The sequence below is a fragment of the Excalfactoria chinensis genome, chromosome 18 (assembly GCF_039878825.1).
Source record: "Excalfactoria chinensis isolate bCotChi1 chromosome 18, bCotChi1.hap2, whole genome shotgun sequence".
NCBI lineage: Eukaryota > Metazoa > Chordata > Aves > Galliformes > Phasianidae > Excalfactoria > Excalfactoria chinensis.
This window is the reverse complement of record NC_092842.1, coordinates 3,640,844-3,663,751: the sequence shown is the minus strand read 5'-3', so window position 1 is coordinate 3,663,751 and position 22,908 is coordinate 3,640,844. Positions and strand designations below refer to the sequence as shown.

At 52.4% G+C, this 22,908-nt stretch overlaps 1 protein-coding gene across 1 annotated transcript; it reads left to right on the top strand.

Annotated features, from left to right (window-relative positions):
- Positions 1 to 278: 278 nt before the first annotated feature.
- SLC25A25 (solute carrier family 25 member 25) lies at positions 279 to 22,448 on the top strand. The gene is given in 12 exon segments (XM_072352542.1): positions 279 to 573; positions 576 to 868; positions 15,753 to 15,879; positions 15,968 to 16,055; positions 16,514 to 16,549; positions 16,871 to 16,982; positions 17,698 to 17,856; positions 18,310 to 18,462; positions 18,582 to 18,689; positions 18,924 to 19,091; positions 19,484 to 19,634; positions 20,053 to 22,448. Coding segments are annotated over 12 exon segments (1,875 nt in total). The 3' UTR covers positions 20,238 to 22,448.
- The last annotated feature ends 460 nt before the right edge of the window (positions 22,449 to 22,908 follow it).

Sequence of the window (22,908 nt, the reverse complement as noted above, 5' to 3'; positions counted from 1 at the left end):
GTCGCGCCGCCCATCGAGGGGAGCTAGAGAAGGCCCCGCCTCACCGCCCGCCTCGGGCCACTGGGCCTGCGTGAGTCCGGCGAGCGGCCGGTCCCGCCCGCCTCTTTCCCCGCTTTATTTCCGTTGGGTGCTTTTCCCGTCCATCATCGCAGCCCTCCCCAACACTCGGGCAGCTACTGGATGCACGCCACGTCCGTCAAGATCCAGACTCGGCCCCGGCTCCCACCTGATTGGAGCGGCGGTCTCTTTACCCTCGATTACGCCTCAGCGCTCAACCAATGGCATCCGGCTCTGCGATCACGTACCGCCCTCTTCCGGCCGCGGCGGTGCCGCGTTCCGATTGGTGCAGGGAAAGGCGTCTGTCTGACGTCACACCGCCCACTCTCCAGCTGCGCGTGGGGGCCGGGCCGTGGGCGGCGGCGCGTCGGCCGGCGGGGGCCGCTCCCATTGGCCGGCGGGGGGCGTCACGTGGCCGCGGCGCCGTGTGGCGCGAAGGCGGAAGCGATCGGCGTCTGTTCCTCGCGGTGCCGGTGGCGGAAACGTCGCCATTTGCCGGCAGCGGGCGCGAGGAGCGGCCGGCGGGATCATGCCGGGAGCGCGGCGCTCGTTGGCCTCCCCGGTGGTGAGCGGCGTGCTGTGCCCCTGCGGCTCCCCGCGGGCCGCCGCCACGCCCGGTCCCGGCGCTGAAGGGAGCGGAGGCGGCGGCGGCCTCTGCGGAAGGGCGGCGTGCGAGGCGTCCGAGCAGGACCGGCGGCTCCGAGCCCTGTTCCAGAAGCTGGACGTGAATCGCGACGGCGCTCTGTGCATCCACGACCTGGCCGTGGGGCTGGGCCGCCTCGGGCTGCACCGCACCGAGCTGGACCTGCTGGTGAGAGGCGGCTCCGGGGCGGACCGCGGCGGGCTGTTAAACGCTGCCTCCGGGCCTCGGCTGGGCCTTGGCTGGGCCTCGGCTGGGCCTTCCGGGCGGTACCGGCAGTTCTGCGGGGCGATTGGCCTCACACGGGTTGGGCCGAGAGCGTTGGTGCCGTGCGGTGCTGCGCGCAGCGTTCCGAGCTCGGGGCTTCGGCGTGAGCGGCGCCGTTCCGCGGCGTTGGGATCGTTTAAAGCCGCGCGAGTCGGCGCCGTGTCCGCCCTCGTGCGCGGCTTGTTGCTGTGCGGTGCCCCGCGTGCAGGGCCGGGCTAAAGCCGAGCGCTGCGGGACGGCAGCAGCCGGTACGCGTGGCTACAGCCGGGGTTCGGCACTGCGCAGCACGTCCTTCCTGCGGGAGGGTGGACAAGCCCGCCGGGATGCCATTGGCCTTCGTGGCCACCTGGGCACACTGCTGGCCCATAGTCAGCCAGCTGCACACCAAGGTCCCTTTCCATTAGGCAGCTCTCCAGCCTCCCCTCTAAAAGTAACATCAGTGCCATGGTGATCTTCTACAGCGCGCACTTTGGTAACAGAACCTGACTGTGCCCCATCAATCACCTCTGTGTGCACTGTGAGATGCTGACCTGCTGCCACCCATGGGTGCCCGATCCCTTAGCTCTGGCAGCAGGCTCTCATGTGCTGGAACATTCTGTGCTGATGCTCACCCATCTCAGCTGCCATTCCCTCTTCTTTCTGAGCCTGTTGTCCAACACGACCTGATATTTTCCATGCTGGGAGGATGCTCTGTGAATCAAATGCTTCATGCTTTCCAGCAGAGCTTTTCTGCTTGCCATCCTGCAGGAGCAGCAGAGAGGAAGCGTTCTGCAGGGTCCCGAGCTGCTCTGTGCGGGGGAAGCTCTGTGGATAACTGTGCTGCTGCTGCGAGCCCTCAGCCATCGGGATTGTTCTTCAGCCCTTTGCTTCCTCTGCTTGCTGTTCAGCTGTGCAGGAAGCAGCTGGTTGGATAAAGGGAGCTGGCAGGGCGCTGGTGGTATTGCAAGGTTCCCTTCAGCAGTGTGACAAATAGCATCTGTTAAGAACGAGGATGCAAAGTTCAGAACTCCAGTTTGATTCGTGAGAGCAGCCCTTGGAAAGCTGGCTGGAAACCTCTGCCTTGTGTCATCTCTTAGGGAAGATGGAATAAACTTCCTGTTTCCCAGAGGGTTCTATTAATAAAAGCATTCTTTTTTCCTTCCCTGTCCTTAGCCAATAACGACACCCAGACACGTGGGCTAAGCAATGTGAAGTCACATTCAAGAAAAGTGCTTAAGGCTCAGGATGAAAACGCAACGTTTGAAGGCTCAGTTAAACATAAATCACACAGGTTGTGAATAGTAAATTGCTTTTTGGCTCAGGTACCTTGTATGTTTCTGAGCATCAATGCAGTGCGCTGGATGTGGGTGCAGCCCTCCTGCCTTGGAACGCCACCTTGTCCACCAGCTTTGCTGATGATCTCTTGGTGTCGATTGGCCAGAAGTCCTTGTGGCAACACATTGTTTTGGGCTGCAGCCTGAAGGGAAAACGAGCATTGTTTTGGCTCCTTCAGAACCAGAGAGCTCTTACTGAGATAAAGCCCTAGGCAGCACTCCTGCTCCAGGGGCAGCCTTCAGCATGGCCAGAGCAGCCACACACACGTCCATGCCTTCTGAGGTGGAATTTGCTAACGCCATCAGCAAGTTTTCCTTCAAATTCCTGCTGTTATCTTGAAGCTGTTTGACAAATACAAGATGCCAGGGCAGTGAGCCTTCCAGAGTAATGCTTGTTTGAGCTGGTTGCACAAAGCAATTCGCATACCTCACTTTGCTTGAGCAGTAAAGTGATAACCATGTGATAAATGTTTACTAGGCTTCCTTGTCCTGCTGCATAAAGGGACACTGCAGCAGCTGAGCTCTTATTACTACTTCCTAAGTTCTCTTGAAGATATCTGTGTAGATTGATAGAACTGAAGTATGTGCTTAATGGAAATAAGGGTCGTTGAACTGTTCTCTACCTTTTTATCTGGATATACATGCGATGTAGCTGCAGGCTGTGGATTCATAGTATTTCTGCTCATGGAATTGTTTTCCTGCTGACCCCCACCTGGAGTGCTGGCTGGAGCTTCTCTGCTGCTGTGGGCCGGGCAGCTCTGCCTTGCTGCAATTCATCCCTTCCATCTAGATCTGTAATCTAGACCAAACTATCTCTCTGAAGCCGTATACATTTAAACAAGACACAAACCATAAAGATGTGCTGAATCCTGCTGGGGCAGTTGGAGGCTTGTAGCCAGGCCCTTGTAATTCATTGTTAAGGGCTGAGCAATATGAGGTCATAATCAAACAAATGGAGCAGTGTTACAGTCTGAAATTCCAGCTGATCTCCTTCCTGCTGCTGAAAGATATTTGCCAGCAGCTCCCCAGCCACCCATCTTCTCCTGGCTGATCCCAGGGGACTGAGTTGGACGTCCTGAGCAGTCTGCAGGCGGTTCCACCTTACGTTATAACACGTGAAATAACTTCAGATGTCTGTGGGTAACGTCCTTTAGAACAGGGAGCGGGGAAGATGACGTTGGTTCAGTGCTCCGCAGGGAGCCGGGCCCTGTTGCTCCTTGCAAGTTATGAAATGTGTGGTTTGAGAGCCTTGTTTCCACGTGTCTGGGAAATGTGCTGCAAGAGCAAAACCGCGGGGCAACGATTTCATTGGAGATAAAGCCTTCAAATCTGTGGCAGGCTCAGGAGTTGGTGTGCATTCCATGATTGAGACGTGCTAAAGGCATGGATGCATGCTTAGTAATCCAGCAAATGAGTCCCTAGCGGGTGCTGCAGGGCCTTGGGAGCTGTGTAGGGCAAGCTGGTGCCTGTGTGACCGATGCATTGCAATGCAGTCCACTGAGAAAGGCTGGAAGTGAGCTTTGGGTGCAGATGAGTGCAAGGGGAACTTGCTCTTGCTGCACCATTGCTTGTTTCTATGCATGTAAAGCTCAGCTGTTGCTCTCTGGTTGTGTACCTGCAGGACAGATGTGCAACCCCTGAGAGCTGTGACCCAGCAATGTCCTTCCAGCATCGTGCTTTGCCTACCTGGCAGCTCGTGGGTTTCTTTAGCTGGGACCTTTACTCCAGTTATGGCCGATAAGGGCTGCAGGATTGCAACTGGGCTGCTGAGAAGAAGATACAGGTTGTGCTCACTGATAGTTAGCACTGCGGTCAGCTGCAGCCTTGCAGAAGCACAGGGCTGTGTGTTCTGTGTGCTCTGTGCTCCCAGACCCTTCCTAGACAGCAGCTTTGGCCTTTCAGCGTGTGTTCTGAGGGGTGATATTGAATGACCAGGGCTGAATTCCTTGGGAAGCATGATGTGAAACGTCTCCTTTGGATCCTGGGTATTTACAATGGGTCAGCTCAGGGTTGAGGGGAAAAGATGAAGTATTGAGAGAGAAGAGCAGGTGAAAAAACCCTGAGCTGCAAAGTGGTTGGTGGGAGTGAAATAAAGGCCAGTGCCAATTCTGGCTGAATACTGAGCCAAAGAGTTGAGTGGTTGACACATGTTAATGAAATAACATCAGAACTGCTATAAGGACTTGGTGCCCTGCTCACAAGCCCCGCAGTTCTGTGCCTATATTGTGGTGCGCTGCTGGCAGGAGGAGGTGGGGGAGGGAGTGTTGCCACAAGTAGGTCTGAAAGTAAAATGGTAAATGAGTCTTTGTTCTTGTTCATGTCCTATGGCTATATTTGTCCCTCTGAATGTGGGACAGGAGCGCGCTTTAATGACGCCCCAGACTTTGTCTGGAGTGAAGGAAGCAGATGCATCGTTGCTATGGGATGGCACTGGAGGTGCCTTCGTTTTCCTGCATTCCACGCGGTGAGCTGAGGCTGCAGGCAGGAGAACTCTGCTTTGAGAGAGGAATTGCTGAAATGGTTGGATCGTGAGATGCTGGAAAGGAGAAGCTGTTTGGTATGCGAGGCCACACTGTGCACAGAGCCCAGGCTGGGGGGATCGTTTCCCAACAGCCATTTCCCTGTTACTTTGGTACATGGCGTGTGCTTGTTCCTTTCTGATTTCGGGGTATTACAGATGCCCTTTCTCTTGCTCAGTGCTCAGCCTTCATGTGATGGAGCCCAGCAATGTGTGTCTGCTTGGCGCTGGCCCCATTGCCCAATACATGGGCTGGGGTTCCTGCAGAGAGGTGGCTGGGTTTTGTTGCAGATTTCTGTTGTGTCACCTCAATAAATTAACGTGGCTGAATGTCACCGGACAGCTTAATTATTTAAGCAGCAGCAGCCAAGATGTTTGGCAGCGCGCTGTAAAAACCCTGCACGGCGTTTCTGGATTTCATTTCAGCTCTCTTAATAAAGCGGAATATCCTTACGTTCAGTCTTGTCTTTCAGGAGTGACGTATGGAAAGATGAGAACTGGCTGGAGGTGGCCAACCTCGGGTGCTTCACGCGCCGCAGCCCCTGCTTGGGTGTCCTGGCAGCTCCTCTTGCCTGACCCACTGCTGGGGTCACACCAGGATCCCAGGAGGCGACCGCTGCGGCAGCTCTCCTGCTCTGGGGTATAAGGATTGCTGCTCCCTTCCCTCTGCCCCTTCCTTTTCACCCTCTCCCTTGCATTTTTTAAGTGTGAGCTAGTTGTCTGCTCGCATTCTTGCTGGAAAACACCCTAGTTTTAGCTCAGAATTCTTCCAAGGGCCATCTGAATGCAAGTATGAGGCTGGGTTCTGCCTGGTGCCACCAGCACGAGGGGCACAGTGCCTGCCCCAGAGCTGAGCTGTGGCTGCAGGATGGAGTCAAAGAGCACACCTGATACCTTGGTTTTGCTACTTGAAGAGACCTCTCTTTGCCAGCTTGCAAGTATAAGGAAAATACTGCTTCAATTCAGCACACATCATTCTCTTGCTCTTTCCTTTCTTCTCTGTCTCCATCTGGATGGATTGCATGGCTTCAACTCCCCGGGTTACCTAAGGATGGCCCACCTGGGTGGTGCTGGGCACAGGGCTGCTGCCCTGACACCTGCAGCCACCCGCAGGTCACTCCTGCTGCTTTCCCCTCTTATAGATCTTTTTGGTTCATGGAAACAGCTGAAGAACCGATGGGGGTGGGCTAGGCAGGGTGTTCTGGCATGACCTGGGCTCGTGATCTCTAGATCAAGTGAGCGTCTGTTCCTCATCTGTTGCCCTACACTGGTTCAGGCTGGACCTGGACCCACTGAGTTTGTTGCACTTTTTACGTGTGAGTGGTTGGCTGCCTGGTGGTGTCAGTGGGGCAACACTTGTATCCCAGCTCCCTGCAGGGAGCAGCTGCTTTGCCTCTGGCTATCATCATCTCTCCATTACTCGCTTTATTGTTCTGACCTAATGAAATTCCTCACTTGCTAAAATAAATGCTTTTTTTTTTTTTTCCCTCCTCCTTTTCTAAATATGATTAGAAAAGGCTGTTCTCAAGGAGCCGTGTGGGTTAGCATGGTGAAAGAATTCCTCTGAGGTTTCCTTCAGCAAGGACAAAGGCTGAGGAAGTGTTGCTGTGTTACTGCTGTAACTGCACCCTGGGCATGTATTTTCTTGCACAAATTACTATTTTACCATGCAAACTCTGCATGAGCAAAGGAAGATGGGGTCTGTGCCATGTGTACATATACATATACATATACAACACAGACCCAACTCATCTGCTTTGCCTTCATATCTTCACATCTGTGCTTGCTGTGGGTCTATAGGATGAGCTCCTGGAGCATCAGTGTCAGAACAGCTCTCAGCTTCTTGGCAGTCTGTAGCCTTAGGCGACCGAAAGCTGATTCTGATGATCTGTACCAGTTCAGGAAATCTGCTTTGTTCCTCCTTTTGGCTCAACGGCATTAGAAACTTTAAAAGATCACCTTAAAGGATCAGAATGGCAGCAGTGTGTTAGAAAGCAGTTGTGACTCCGGTGGGGGTGGGGGAATGGCAAAGAGCAGAGCGGGGCTGTAGACTTTTATATTTAAACAGCATTTTTTTCCCATTAAGCAATGCTGAAACGTATTCGCGGAAGAATTCTTTCTTTTATGTGAAGTCTTCTGTGTGCTTGTCTCTTTTTCCATTACTCAGGTTGGTGAAAGGAATTCAGCACTAACGAGTTCCTGTAAGTGTGACGCCAAGTGTTCTCCCTTAAAAACGGGCTGCCTGCAGCTTGGAGTTCTTCCAGTTTGGGCTTGTATTTCCATATCTAATAGCTGCAAGACGCAGGTTCCCTGTGGGCTGCTGCTGTCGAAGGTTAAGAACTGGAAGCAGTGGTCTGGCAGAGGCTGAGGAGCTCAGTGTGTGCAGGGAGCCTCAAGGATGGAGCTTTGCTGCTGCGTTGTGCTGGAACCCAATGGGAGAGTGGCAGTGCTGTGGAAGTGGGCTGTGTAATGAATGCCCTGTGGGTGTGGGGATGGGTAAAGCCCTCAGGCTGCAGAGGAAACTTGATTCATAGAATGGCTTGGGTTGGAAGGGACCTTAAAGATCATCCAGTTCTGATCCCCTGCAGCATGGAAGGGCTGCCAGCCTCTAAATCGGGGACCAGCTCATGTTGCACAGGGCTCCATCCAGCCTGGCCTGGACATCTCCAGGGATGGGGCACCCACAGCTCTGGGCAGCAATGCCAGGGCCTCATTGCCCTTTGAGTGAAGGATTTCCCCATAATATCGAAATTTCCACTCTTTTAGTTTAGAACCATCTCTCCTTGTCCTGTTACTGCCTGCCCACGGGAAAAAAGTTGCTTTATCTCCTGTTTATCGCTCCCTTCTAGCACTGGAAGGCCGCAGTGAGGTCTCCCCGGAGCTTTCTGTTCTTCGGGCCGAACAGCCCCAGCTCCTCAGCCCGTTCTCATAGGAGAGGAGCTGCCGTGGTGCAGCGTACTGATGTGTGCATCAGTTGGGCCGATGGGCTATAGTTAACCACAGCCTATCGGCCCTTGCGCAGATGAATGGCCGTAAATGCTGTGCAAGCGCGTCTCTCTGAAAGCCAAATGGCAGAAGCATAATGCAACACCAAAGAGCTATTGTAGTGGCGGATGAGACTATAATAGACCGGAGAGAGAGGGCGCAGCCCGAGGTTAATTCAGCCGCGGCCAGGAAAAGCGGTCATCCCCGCAGAGAACCATCTGCTGCCCGAACAAAGCCCCACCGCAGAGCGCTGGGAGCGGCGGCGATGCGAGCGCTCGGACCGGCGATGTGAGCGCTCGGACCGGCGATGTGAGCGCTCGGACCGGCGCTGAGCCGCACCGGGGCCGCATCCCTCCACCCTCCGGCGCGCTCCCCGCGGTGCCGGCGCGCTCCCGGCTGCGCGCTGCTCGCCCCGGAGCCCCGCGGCGCTGGGAGCGGCGATTGGCTGCGCGCTGCTGCAGTGGGGCACAGCCCGGCGCTCGGCCCCGTGTGATGCCGGGACCCGCCGGGTCCGCTGGCAGCGCCCGGTTTGAGCTTTCCTCTTTTCGGCGTTTTCTATCTTAGCGATCTCCAAAGCGCTGCTCTTTGGCGTAGCTTGGAGAGCTCCGCGCTTTGTCTGTTGCCGTCGGAATTGTGAGGCTCTTGTGCAATGAGCTGCTTGTCAGGCCGGGCACGACTGCAGTAGCAGCAATTTGAAAAGGCAGGAAGCGTCTGCGGGAACGGGGCTGCACGGAATCCCAGCCCGTGGAGTCGCCGGGTTGGACCTCCCGCTGCCCGCCGTGCCGTTCCCATCCCGGTAGCGCAGCCCGGGCGGCTCCCGGCACGCCGGCTTTGCTCGCCGGAGCAGCGATGCTGCAGAACCTTTGGCGTTTTCTATCTAGCTTCCTTCCCAGGGCCACATGCCAAGGTCCTGCTGATGGAAAAGACGATGAGGCCAGAAACACCACCCCAATGGCAAACCCCGGGGAGAAAGGGCCAAAGGTGCTGGGGAAGCCACAGGACAGAGGGGCTGACCCCACTGAGAGGAGACCAACTATCCTACTGGTGGTTGGACCCGCAGAGCATTTTCCAAAGGTAATGGGATATCCTGAAGCCAGACGCATGGTGTGCGGGAGTGCGGGGCTGCAGGGGGGTGCAGTAGTTGTCGTGTGTGTGTTTTGGGGGTCAGCAATAGTGATTGGGGTTCGATGTGTTTGCATGCTGGAAGCAGAGGGAATGACTGCAAAGAGGTGATGTGACCTTGCAGACGTGGTGTTGTAAGGGGAAAAATGTATCCTGGGGGTAAGGGGAATCTATGGGTCTAGAAGGTGACTTGCAAGCAGCATAACTCAGAGGGCTGGCAACGATAGTGGTGGGTCCTTGAGCTGCATCAGAGTCTAGCAGAGGGTCCAACAGATCCTAAAATCTCCTGGTCGATCCCTGGTCATTTAACACTCCCCATGAGTCCATAAGGAACGAGTGTATTAGGGGCAAGCAGGCACCTGGTGTATGGCTGGAAGGGCACAGCCCGCAGATGGGAATGGCTGTCCCAAGGGAGTGAGTGGCATAAGGAAGAGACCTAAATCCGTGTGAGGATGGGAACTTCCCGGGGTGGGGACGTGGTGGGTGCGTGCAGTTGGCAGAGGATGAGCAGTGAGGCTTTGTCTGGGGGGAGGTGAACAAAAGCAGCTCAGTTCTCTGCTGGCCGCGTAGTACGGAGAGGGAAGGAACGGGAAGGAACGCCGTCTGTGTCTGCCGAGGATGATGCAGTCCGCTCTGACTTCATGCGGGTTGTGACCAAGGGTGTGAGCTGAGATTACTGGGGAGGGGCTGGGCAATGTCCCCTGTGCAGCTGGGAGGGCTGCAGCACCGAGTGGGGTGACTGCCGGAGTCGGCACTGCTGCTGTGGGATTGCCCTCTGAAATAGGGAATGAACAGGATGCAGGAGGGCTTAATGCCCTTTGCTGATGTTTTGTAGGGAAGCAGCAGGGTGGCATCTCTGTTCTGCAGAGCAGAAGCCACTCCCTGCCTGAATCAGGCTGAAACATCTGCAGGGACTTCTGCCTTCAGCCCCATTGATAGCGGTTGGCACCGTGCATCTCCTCCAGAACCTGGAGTGTGCAGGTAGAGGAGGAGAGGACGCTTTTGTGTGCAGAGGTTGAAGAAGGACAGAAGGAGGCTGTGATGAAGGAGCAGGGCTGCAGGTCGCTGTTCCCTTCGGAGGGAACAATGCTCCTTCAGTCTGGGAGAGCCCATCTGTTCACACCTGCAAATGGAGCTCTCTGATATGGGGAGGGAGTTGATACGGATCTCTTTTCTGTATGACCCTGAGAAGCTTTCTGTATAGGAACCCTAAAATTGGCTAATGCAGAACTAGCCGGGGGATAAGGATGTGATAAAATGGAGTTATTGCAGCTTAGGAAGTAACTGCCCATCTGCTGGGAGGCTGTGGCTGTGTAATTTTAGCCTGCCCTGATTGTGAAGTGAAACACCGAGTAAAGCTCTTCTGCTGAGGATTATACAGATCTGGTTTACCTTGCACTGCAGACCAGCTAATGCTGCATCCTGTCGCCGTGGCTCAGCTGACAGCCAGTAACTTGTGAGGCTTGATGAATATATCTGTGCTCAGGTTGCCTATCAAGAAGAAAAGCATTGCAAAAAAATCCAGAACCAAGGGATAGATGATAACTCACTGTGCGGGCAACCAATGCTACGTGGGGTGTAAGGAAACCGGGGACTCAAGGCTTCTGTTCCGCCGTGGAACGCTGTGACCTTGGGATAAGTCTGTTAGCTGGGTGCCACGCTGTGCTGTCCGAGCTGCTGTAGGTGTCTGCTGAATCATCCCGAGCACTGCCTGATACTGCAAGCAATGTGTGATAGACCTGGCTGCGGAGCTTCATCCCTGCCCTTCCTCTCGGGGTGACTCAGCTGTGCTCCTCCTGCAGGTAGCGGTTCCGACACGCGGTAGTTCCTGCGAATACAGAAGAAAATGCTGGTTGAAAATGTCACGTGTTGGCTCTGTGTGTGTGTGTGTGTGTGTGTGTGTGTGTGCACAGGACAGGGACGGCCTGCCCCCTGATGTCACCACCTGGACTTGTAACTTTGGATCTGTGCGTTGTCACTGCACAGCTCACCTCTCCTGCTCACCTTCACAGCACGTTCTGACGTTGTGGGTCTGCCCTTCCTGTCCGTACCCTTCCCCTCACACAGGCTCAGCTCTGTGCTCCTCTGGGGTCTCTTCAATGATTAACTCCCCTCCTTCCTACACAGACGGTGTCTTTGTGAGCTGTGAGAACCTTCTGTACCGGACAATTAATGATAAGCTAACCTCCAGAAATGACAAACACCAAGTCAGCAGGACCTGCTGAAACTTCCAGCATAGGTGCACCTACCCAGCAGGCTGCTCTGCCTGCAGAGGCTGTGAGCTGTGTGACTGTGACGCCTGTTGGCACTTGGTATTTTTAGAGACTCTCTATTTTTTTTTAGCAGAGTAAATTCACAATCAAACAACATCCTTGTATGGCTGCATCCTCCCGTCTTCGGGAGGTACCTTCTGGAGCTGATGTAGTTCAGCAGTGATGAGGCAGATGCCTAAGATGCAGATTCCTAGTAGAAATGACTAGGAAAGGCCAACGTTGGAACGGCGGGGTGTCGTAACTCGTGCAACACTTAAACCAGAGCCAAATCCTATGAATAAAATGGACAGTGAGTTTGCAGGGTCCCTGTCAGCAAGAAGAGTGAGCGTCCCATAGAAGGAGTGCATTTGGCTCTCCCTGCAGCGGGAGGCATTGGTGAGGCTGCATCCCACCCACAGGTCCTCTGCATGAGGCTCTGGGGCTGTGAACATCTGGGAGCTGGACCCTGTCTGGCTTTGGGCACTTGCAGGTTTATCAGGATGATGATTATTATTATTATTGACAAAACCTAAAAACCTGCTAATGCTTTTTCAAATTCCCTTCATTGTTGTAGCCTGAATGGCTGGTATAAACTTCACTCGTAATCCGTCTCTCCTTCTTAGCTCCCTCTCCTGTAATTAATACTCTGTAAATCAGCTTTCTTAACATCATTACCTCTCTCCTTTCCTCTGACGTCGGCAGTAGGCTTTCTTCCCTAAAATGTGCAGATTCTGCCTTTTGTTCTCGCTGCCAACAGGAGATGGAGTTTATTAGGAAAATCTGCATCATGTTGGCATAGCAACCGAACCGCCGAGCAGCTCAAATAGTGATGCTTGGCAACTCGTGGGTAGGAGCATGGAGGATCTCGAGGCTCGGTGTGCAAAGCTCAGTTATATTTGTTCCTTCAGCACCCGCACGTGGGGTTGGGGGGCTGCTCTGGGTGCTGAAGGCGTTGATTTTGGTGTTGATTCCCAGCCATAGAATCGGGTGGGTGCTGCGGGTTGGCATGCAGTGAGCTGTTGCAGCTGATCCCTAAGAGGATCTGCAGCCTGAGAAGATCCCATTGCCGTGCTGGGACGTCAGCAGGAGCAGGTTAAGCCTGGTTAGGTAACACGGTGGCAGGTGAGGTGCCAGAAGGGCATGGGAAGCCTTCGCAGGTCACGGCCCCCAGCGGCACCCTGCTGCTGGCACCCTGTTTTAGAAAGCCTTAAAATAACCCCTCTGCTTGAACATTCCCACTTCAGGTCACTGCTGTGCAGCTCCACGAGCAGCTTGTTACAGACCCCATAGGGACACACCAGCCCCCAGTGCACGGAGGTCCGAGGAGGAGCCCCTGCTGGACTTTGTGCTGGTCGGCACTGTTTGAGCAGAGCAAACAAGGGGTAACGTCTCAGCGGTGGGGAAAGCAGTTAGCAGGGCTGGCTGGAACCAGTTTGACAAATGTGCTGTGTTACCTCGAGTGCAGACAGGATGATGGTGTTTGGGAAGCTGGCTGATGGCTGTGTGCTCCTGGGTCTTCCCCGTGTGAGAGGGCAAATACTGGCTTGAGCTCCGCTGTAGGGTTTATGTCAGCAGCTGCAGCTCTGCTCCCTTTGCTACTTTCGCCCCAGAGCTGGGTGCTGTCCTGTAGGTTGAGTCCCACTGGGTGCTCCAAAGCCTGTCATTACACACAGTGATGCATGTGCAATGCTCCCTCCTTGGCCAGACTTGTTATCTGTGTAGCCCAAGTGGTTACATCCACAGTGATGGGAACTGGAAAAGGTGGTTCTGCCCAGGCCACTGTTCTTTGTAGGCCATAACCAGCAGCAGTGCTTAATTGTCACTGGGAGAGGAGGAAGGACATGGGGGGCTGCAGCTGCTGTGGAGGCTCAGTTGGGAGCAGCTGGAGCTGTGCTGGAGCCCTGAGCATGGATGGTTTGGTGGCAGTCCTGGCAGGGCCAGCTCCAGGGGCACCGGGAGTGTAGTGGGAGCCCAGTGCCGGTGGTGGGAGGCCTCGTGAGAGGCTGTTGGCAGCCCTCTCCATTGGGGAGGGCCATGGCAGCTACCGCTTCCCTTTTAAGTAGAAGGGCAGGGCTTGAGCAGCCAATCCCGCCGGAGCCGGGGAGCTCATAGGCAATGTGTCATGAGACACGCCGGCATTTCCTTCCCACCACGCACTGAAATTAACTCGGGGAGTCTCTCTGCCTTGCGTCCTTCCTGGTCTTTCCGAGCAGCGCAGCCGAGCGTGGGGCACAGGAAGATGCTCTGCCTCTGTCTCTATGTGCCGGTGCTGGGGCAGTCACAGGCAGAGTTTGAGTACTTTGAGTCCAAGGGGCTGCCGGCTGAACTCAAGTCTATTTTCCGCCTCAGCCTCTTCATCCCCTCCCAGGAGTTCTCCACATACCGCCAGTGGAAGCAGGTATGGCTGTGGGGGGAGCGGGGCCCAGCCCATGGGCTGTTTGGGGTGCAGTGAGCTCCGTGGGGCTGCGTTGGGTTTGGGGCTGCGTTGGGTTTGGGGCTGTGTTGGGTTTGGGGCTGCGTTGGGTTTGGGGCTGTGTTGGGTTTGGGGCTGTGTGCCGCTTGGTGGGGGGCTGCTGTGAAAGCACACCTCATTATGGATCCAATCTGAGAGGAGCCCACCGCTTAAACCGATATCAGATGCTGCTTAAATAGAAGAAAAGGGGTTTTCCAAACGCTCATGCCGAAGGCTTCATATCCTCTTCCTTTTCCTCCCCCGCACGCTGCCTGCCCTGTGACGAGCTGAGCGGCGTCTGCAGCAGCCACGTGTTGCTGGCACTGCTGGGAGCTTGTGCAAGAGCCTCTCCCTTCCCTCTTCCAGCAGCTGTGTGGGCCTGCTCTGCTCTGGGCTCTGCCCCACTCAGCTGGCCAGCATCCTTATGCCCTTGTGCAAGTGCACCAATGGACACGTGTGGGGCTTTTAGATGTGTGGGGTGCTGTGTGTGCTGCAGGGCATGCATAGTGCAGGCACGTAGGAACACCTGCAGTGAGCACCACTGCCAGCGAGCCGATCGCTGTGCTGAGATGTCATCCTTGCTGTTAAATCCGGGAGCTGAGGTCTGTTTGCTTCTCTTTGCATTCCTGTCCTTCATACGTGTACATGAACCCATGCAGGTCACTGCTTTCTAGGGGCAGTGCATTTCCTGCCCAGGGCAGCAGTGGCAGTGTGCAGCCTCCAATCACTTACTGTACATTGCTGCTGCTGGGGAAGCAGTGAGGTAGAGCAGAGAGCTGCACAGTCACATCTCTCCTGCAGCAAACGCCTCTGAATTATTTGTGGCTGTCAGCTGCTGGGGGTTGCCAGTGAGAGGGAAGCCCTGATTCAGCTGTTGGAGGCCAACCCTCTGACATGTGAGAGGTGCTGCTCTATCTTTAGCCCGCAAGGTGGATGTGGGGCCGTGTCTGAACTTTACAGCAGTCATATGATAAATTGCAGATTAAGAATACTGGGCACACCTCAAAGGTCAGCGCAGCTGGGACGGTGATTTCTTATTTAAGGCTCATAAGATGGTTAGAGCTAATCTGCGTAGTGTTAGGGCTGAAAGGACAGGATGTGATGGGGCGGGAGGAAGCATTTAGTATTGAAACCGTTGGGGACAGCATTGAAATACAGGTTTAAGGCTAACAAAGGAGACCAGTGTCATTGGGCTGAGGAAATGCCAGCATAGGCTTCAGAGGTGATAGATAAACCTGAGCAACCTTGAACAAAATACCGGTCATCAGAGGGTTGGCCTTGGTGTGGAGCCTTTGTGACAGCCCGCCTTAATGTTAGAAGGATGACAACCTAAACAGAGGTGGTGAAGGGCTCTGAGTCACACCTGGTGTCTGTCGCTCCCTGTTAAGAAAGGCCGTCAAGGGCAAGTGACCAAACAAGAAGGGAAATGGGAACTCCCTGAGCTGCATTCTTGCAGTGTGGAGATCACCTCTACTGTCAACAAGCAGCCACGTGCCTTTAGATAGCTCAGTGCATCTCCCATTGCCCCATGCTGGAATGAGTTCATGTGTCGTTCCTTGTTCCTAGCTGTCTGACACAAGCTAATCTTGGTGTCAGCTTTGTCCTACTGAGAACCTTCTCTTGTTCTATATGCGTCTCATGGAAACCTGTGTAATTAAAGCACGTAGCTCCAGGGTGTCTAAACCAGTTCATAGGGGTTTTTATCTTTGCTGTGCCCCCTGGGGCTGGACAGGCCTTTTCTGGTTGGAGTTGGTTCTTGCCAGGGGTGCTTACTTCTCTAGGGATCGTATTAGTCATGACATTCCTTCTCCTGTTCGTTCAGGCTTATATTTTATTGCTTCAACTTTAGCAGTTAATTTTCTATGCGACTCTTGTTGCCTCACTCATCAAATCATGTGAGGTGTTAATTGAGACAGAGGACTGAGATCAGATACCTGATAGTTGCAGAGTATCCCCAATGGGAGCAGGAGGCTTTACGTTCGGCTGACTTTGGAAGGCAGTTGCCTGGAATCAGGTGACTTTTTTACTCTCCGTGAAGGGAGAAAGCCAAAGCGATCGAAGAAATGATATTTAATTACGGTGCAAAAAGGGTCAGATCATCTGAACGATCAAAGGAACTGATGGTTTTTGATTGTCTCCTGAACAGAAAATTGTGAAGGCCGGTGACAAGGACCTGGATGGACAGCTGGACTTTGAGGAGTTTGTTCACTATCTCCAGGATCATGAAAAGAAGCTGAGACTGGTCTTCAAGAGCTTGGATAAGAAGAACGATGGTAAGCACCTTTCTCTTGCTCACAGACAGGCTATTGCTTGCTTCAGTTTGTCCTACAAATACTTGAGCTTAGTGCCTTCTCTTTGCAGGCCGGATTGATGCCCAGGAGATTGTACAGTCTCTTCGGGACCTGGGAGTTAAGATCTCTGAACAGCAGGCTGAAAAAATACTGAAGAGGTGAGGGATGAGCTGGTTGTTGTGTCTTTGTGAAAAGATCTTCAAGCTGAGAGAAGGAAGGATGGGGACGTGGAACCTTTCTCCTCTTTTCTGCCTTCTATACACTTTCCAGAGGCGTCAGCTCCTCCCTTTTGCCTGTTATTCTTCGTTTTGATTCTTCCAATTAAATCTCACTTTTAATGCTGTAATCCATTGTGGAGAGTTGCTGTAAGAGTGTCTTGCTTTGCTGGCCTTTTGTGGGGAAGGGCTCGCACCTGAGCTGATGGCATTTGTTCCTTGTCTGACTGTCCTGCTGCCCTGAGCTTGCTGCTTTGAAAAGGGAATGTGCAGTTGCCCTTTGGAAATGCTGAGTGTGTTTTGCATGTGGCACTAACACGTTAACAACCACTTATTTGTGCTGTTTTTTTCCTCTTTCTTTCCTCTGCAACCCTCCCTCTGTCTGTTTGCCTGTGTGTCAGAATAAGGACGGGACACTTCTGGGGTCCTGTCACCTAGTAAGTATTTTTTTCCCTTCAGTTGGGAAACTAGTTGGCCTAACTTGGATAGGAGGGGGTACAGCAGCTCCTATGGTGCACTTAAAGGGGAAATAAGGGAGAGAAAGAGGGAGACCGTGTCTATCTCTCTGCAGCATTTGGTGTGGAGAAGATTTCTTGGCTTTGTCTTGTGTCTCTTTGGAAGTCTTTCAGTAGTTGCTTTGCCAAGCTTTATTTTATTGTTGTTTTTTTGGTGTAGGTCTGAATAATCAGAGGGAAGGGGAGGAGAGATTTGTCACCCAGTGGGAGTCTGTACTCACTAATGGTCATTTTTTTTTTTAGCATGGATAAAAATGGGACGATGACAATTGACTGGAACGAGTGGCGAGACTATCACCTGCTGCACCCAGTGGAGAACATTCCTGAAATCATCCTCTACTGGAAGCACTCCACGGTAGGTTCCTCCACAACAGCTCTTTCCCCATGTTCTCAGTGAAAGCCGTAACCCCAGGGAGCTGCTATCAGCAGTCTCTATCATTTTCTTCATGGTTCAGTAGCTGCCTTGTAGCCCTTGAAGCCCAATTGCTTCCTGTCCTGTCCCCTTATCGTGCCACCCATCACTGGCGCTGCTTCTGAAGCCTCTGGCACAGGTGATAACAACTGTACATTCTGCAAGAAGATGTATGTGTTCACTTGGCTTGTGCATCTGAGAGCTCGGACCGGTGGCCAGATCCTGCCAGCTTAGAACCTGTTACGACTGGAAATTAATTTGACAGGCAGCCGTCCTTCCTGGTGATATTTCAGTGTGTGCAAATAGCATGTAATGAGACGAAACTGGCTGCGAGCTCCCAAGGTTCCAGTGAGGCCCAGCTGTGTCCTTGTGCAGTTGCTTACAGTTATTGATACGGTTGATCATTTTGTTCATTACTGTGGTGTGCAGTGATTTAATGAAGACAAATGTTTAGCGGTTCCCAGACAAATCTGCTGAACCTTGGTGAGGTGGTGCAGCACTGACAGTCCCAGCGGTCAGACACAGCTGTTAATGGTTACAGATCAGCTGCTGTCATGAAGTGCTGGAGATGCTTATACTTAGCACTGATAGAGAGGTAAAGCTGTAGCAGCTTTGCTATTTGATGAGACATTTTTCAACACTTTCTGTTCTTTTGCAGATCTTTGATGTAGGAGAGAATTTGACTGTTCCTGATGAGTTCACGGTGGAAGAGAGACAGACAGGGATGTGGTGGAGGCATCTGGTTGCAGGTGGAGTTGCAGGTGCCGTGTCCAGAACCTGTACAGCTCCCTTGGATCGTTTGAAAGTCCTCATGCAGGTATGATGGAACAGTTCCAGTTTGTTTGAATAGCCTGAAGGCTGATCCCCTAAACTGACAGAGCTGCTGTTCCATCCAAGTACTGTATGTTACAAAGGACTTACAAAAACCTAGTTGTAGTTTGCCTTCTCACTGCACCTGCTCTCGAGTCATCTGAGAGTTCTGTTCTGTGTAGCTGGCCCTATGCTGGGTATGGTAGATGGCTGCTCAACCTTTCCCCCGGTTTTGGAGAAGTATATTGATTAGATCCATTAGTTAACATTGGACTTTGCTGAAAGGAAGAGAAGCTTGCTTTTCTATTGTAGAAGTTACTGAGAAGGGATTAAAGCCTTGGCAGATCTCTGGGTAAATAAAAAAAAAGTGCCCTTTTGTCCCTGGATTACAGAAGAACGTAACGCTGTCGTAATCAGGACTGGAACTAAGCCAGGTTCACTCTCTCTCTCTCTCTCCCAGGTTCATGCCTCCCGCAGTAACAACATGTGTATCATTGGTGGTTTTACTCAAATGATCCGAGAGGGTGGAACGAGGTCACTGTGGAGGGGGAATGGCATCAACGTGCTGAAGATTGCACCGGAATCTGCCATCAAGTTCATGGCTTATGAGCAGGTAAGTGAAAGAGCACGGGAGGAATCTGACCACAGTGGGGGCTGTGGAAGGACAAGCTGAGAAGAGTGGCTGAGGTAAAGGCAATGAAGCTGAACGTCTGTCTGCTTTGGCTTCCACAGATCAAGCGGTTCATTGGCACTGACCAGGAAATGCTGAGGATTCACGAGCGGCTGTTAGCTGGCTCTCTGGCTGGAGCCATTGCACAGAGCAGCATCTACCCGATGGAGGTGAGGCCACTGACAAGTGCAGCCCCTGAAGGGTCACGAGAGGGTGCCAAGATGAGAGCTGATGTTCTGCCCTTATCTCTGAGAACTCGTTAAGCAAGCTGATACCAAGTCATGCTGCTCACATGACACCTGCTGTAGTCCTGACCGTCCTGGCTCTTAAGAATTGCATCATCTGTATCTTTTCTCCTGTTGATTCTCCTGTAGGTCTTAATGGCATTTATTCTTGTCTTCTAGGTTCTGAAAACACGGATGGCTCTGAGAAAGACAGGACAGTATTCAGGCATGTTGGATTGTGCCAAAAACATCCTTTCCAAGGAAGGAATGGCTGCTTTCTATAAAGGCTACATTCCCAACATGCTTGGAATCATTCCGTATGCTGGTATCGACCTGGCAGTGTATGAGGTATGGAGCTGTTAATGGTTCTGTTGCAGCTTTATCAGTCAGGCCAGTCGGTTACTATAGGAGTTTAAATAACTTATCAAAGCTTTTCTGATCAGCCCTAAGGGGCACGGATGAAGTTTTTTAGTCAAAATGGCCTAAAAGATAACCCAGTAAGATGATTTTCCGTTCATAATTGGCATCATGCTTGATGCTGTGTTTCTTTTTTGAGAGAACTGCACCAGAAAACTAAAGGTTTCCTTTCTCCTGGGCCCCTAAAATGGCTGTAACTCAAAAAGATCTGAGAAGCCTGTCTGATATTGCATGTACCTCCCTGGGCCTTCGAGCTAAGATCTTTTATGTAACTTGTTGCTTTGATGTATCTTCGCTGCTAACATTTAGCTTGTTCCCTCCAGACACTGAAAAACGCCTGGTTGCAACGCTATGCTGTCAACAGTGCTGACCCTGGAGTCTTTGTCCTCTTGGCTTGTGGCACCATATCCAGTACCTGCGGACAGCTTGCCAGTTACCCTCTGGCTCTTGTGAGGACACGCATGCAGGCCCAAGGTGAGAACTTTGGGGAACTCTGTGTAGTGTGTGAACTCCTGCCACGGTCTCTGAGCAGGGTAAAGGTTCTCTGGTGCAAACATTACAACAGCTTTAACTGGCCCGTGTGGCCGAGCAGAAGGCTGTGTGCCACGCTGGACAGTGGACTTTGTGCTGTCCTCTGGAGTCAGATGCCTCTGGGACAGGGTAGTTCTGTTTGCCTCAATCAAGAGTTTGGGCTGATGGCATCTGCAGAGCAGTTTGGGAGGATGGCTGTGATGTGCAGCACAACCGTGGCTTGCTGACAAATTAGAGAGCACATTTGGTCTGTGAGCATCCGTGGGAGGCACGTGATTCAGAGCTGCCCTTTGAGACAGATGTTGGCTTGGTGTTTTTGTGTCATAGCTTGCGTTATTTATTGCGGCTCTTTGCGTTGCAGCTTCTGTGGAAGGTGCTCCCGAGGTGACGATGAGGGGACTGTTCAAACACATTCTGAAGACTGAAGGAGCGTTTGGCCTTTACCGGGGTCTGGCCCCAAACTTCATGAAGGTGATCCCGGCCGTAAGCATCAGCTACGTGGTCTATGAGAACTTGAAGATGACGCTGGGCGTGCAGTCACGGTGACCAGGAGGCGCCGAGGACTTGAAACTCTGAAGTCTTGGGGTGCGATCCCAAGACGTACAGTCATCTCTCATTCTGTGAATGTGTCGACACTAAGCTGACTAAGCAAAGCTGTGAAATCTCAGATAGTTTGTGAGTCAGGAAGGGGAGGGGAGGATCTGGTGTCCTTTGCCATCTTGCTACTCGGAGCTCTGCAGAAACCATCACGTGGTCCTTTTTGTTGGGCCTTTTGGGAGGCCGGGAGCTGAACTCCTGGCCCAGTCTTAAGGCATTGGTTGGTTTGAGGTCAGTTCCCAGCAGTATGGCAAAGTAGCAAAGATTTGGGGAACAGCCGCTTTCAGCATATTCATGTACAGAGCTGTTTGCCTGCAGACGAGCACCTTCTGACTTGCTGGAAGAGCTTCTTTTTCCATTCAGTTGTTAACTTCCTACCTGCCGTTCAGATCTATACAAACCTTGTGGAGGAGCTGCTGCCACACCAGGCTTGTCATTATGTTTACATATATTCCTTCGGGTAGGAGATATTCATGTTCTGCTTCCAAGACTTGACATGAAAAGTGATTTTTTCTTTGTGGAACTATTCTGATTTGGAGGGCTGGTGGGCAGTGGTTTATCCAGTCGGGCTGAACGTTCCTTTAGGCCAGCCTGATGAAGGATTAGGATTATTTATTTTTTATAGATTTAAGTGTGTCTCATAAATCCACTAACAAGATGCACTTACTAACAGAAGCAGCAGCCTAGAGCCTGCATGCCTGTATCCTTTGCATGCCAGACTGGCTTGTCTTATACTCAGCAGGAGCTTGGAAAGGGGAAGGCTGGAGAGCCCTGGGTGGACCAGCAGCTCGATGCATGGCTTCAGTGAATAAACAAACAACTATTCCACAGCTCCTGTGCAGCTGTGCTCCCAGCACGACACGAGAGCCACTGTGCAGCGTTGCATGGACCTCTGAATTCCATTCTGCCCCGTGCCCAGGGTGGCTGATGGACCTTTCCAAGCCCCGTGCCTACGCTGCTACCTATCTCTTTAGACCTCTTTGTAGTTTGATGTTCAGGTTTTGCATTAGTGGGGTGGAGTCCCCAAGCCAGGAGTCTGTCTGCCATAGGGAGGGCTGCAAGGGAAGGGCTGGTTGTCACCGGGAGATGTCAGCTCAGTCCTGAAAACACACTTGCTTTCCTTTCAAAGGGTGCTTTTCGTAGGGCTAAGGGAAAGAGACGGCTTTAAAACTTCTCTGTGTTATGGGCTACGTTAGTGGATAGGGTCTGGCTGCTGAGGCCTGGGAGATCCTCATCCAGTTCTTCGTTTTGGGCAAGATGGACCACCGTTGCATTCCACTGTTTTACTGCTTAAAGCATATTTATTTTGTATTTATTTGAACAGATTTATGCCAGACTATTTTTATAGACTTGTTTAAATATTGTTACTGTGCTCGTGTTTCTTCTGTTCTATAAAGTTCTCTTGTCTGTTCTCTTACATCACACGCAGCTGAGCCGTGGGGGAAGGCACTAAAGTCAGTAGCATCCCTTCCCCGGGGGTCTGAGCTGCCCTTTCCCCAGCGTGGGGTTGTTGCTGGAGGACCTCAGCCCAGAGAAACGCTGTAGCAGGAAGCCATGGGAGAGAAGGGAGATGGTGAGGAAGCAGGGATGGGGGCGGAGGGCGCTGCAGGGCTTCCCTTGCTTGGAGTGGCTGAGAGGGTTTGGGGGCAAGTTGGGAAAGTCGGTCTGTGCATGTTGTGTGTCACAAGGGCTGAAGGAAAGCAGCGATCCTGGGGGAGGAGGGAGAAAACTCTGAAGGAAACGTGACTTTCCAGAGAGGTGGGAGGGAATATTCACCCTGGGACACGAGGTTTGTTGGTAGCCAGCAGCTGAGTTTGGTTCACCTTCCAGGTGAAGCTCTGCCCTGTCAGCATCAGCCGTGTGGGAATCCAGGTGATCCACATCAGTGGTTAAGAGCGTTCAAGGAGTTTTTTCCCCACCTCCCTCTTTTTGTCTGTCTGTTTTTTCTCCTTTTAAGATCTATGGTAAAAATTCTTTTGCAGTGGCTTCTTCCTACCAGTGTGGCCTAATGAGACAATGAAGATCAGAATGCAAAAATCAATGCAAAAAAAAACCCGACAACTTGTCTTTGTAGCTGTAACCACAAATTGTTATAATGCAAATCTAACTCAGATTCTTCATGTTAGGGAACAGTCTGCTAATAAAGGTCTGTCAAAGAGACCCCTGGTGTCCACGTCTCTCTATGAGGGGTCTGATATTTCCTCCTTAGGATGATTCTCACCACAGATGCTGATGGTGGGAGTAGTTTTCCCTACGAGGACCTGGGAAGAAGAAGAGAATTCCTCCCGATGGAAAGAAGAGTGAGAATGAGATTGAGAAACCCAACTAATGATGGTGAAAAGGGTCAGGGATATGTGGCTGCTGTCAGCTGTGTGCTGTTGGATTTTGCTCACCTGTTCAGTGTCTGCCCTCTGCAATCCAGGAGCTCTGAGGTGCATTTGTGCCCACGAAGGAACCAAGCTTTACAGATTTTGGTTCCATTTTGGTCATAAATAAAACCCACCTGTGAGCTGAAGGTGCCGGGAGCTCACAGCTGGCACTGCGAGTGGCCTCTGTGGCCAATAGAGTGCAGCCAGGGCCATGCTGGAGCTGGTTCCTGTGTCTCCAATTGTAATTCAAG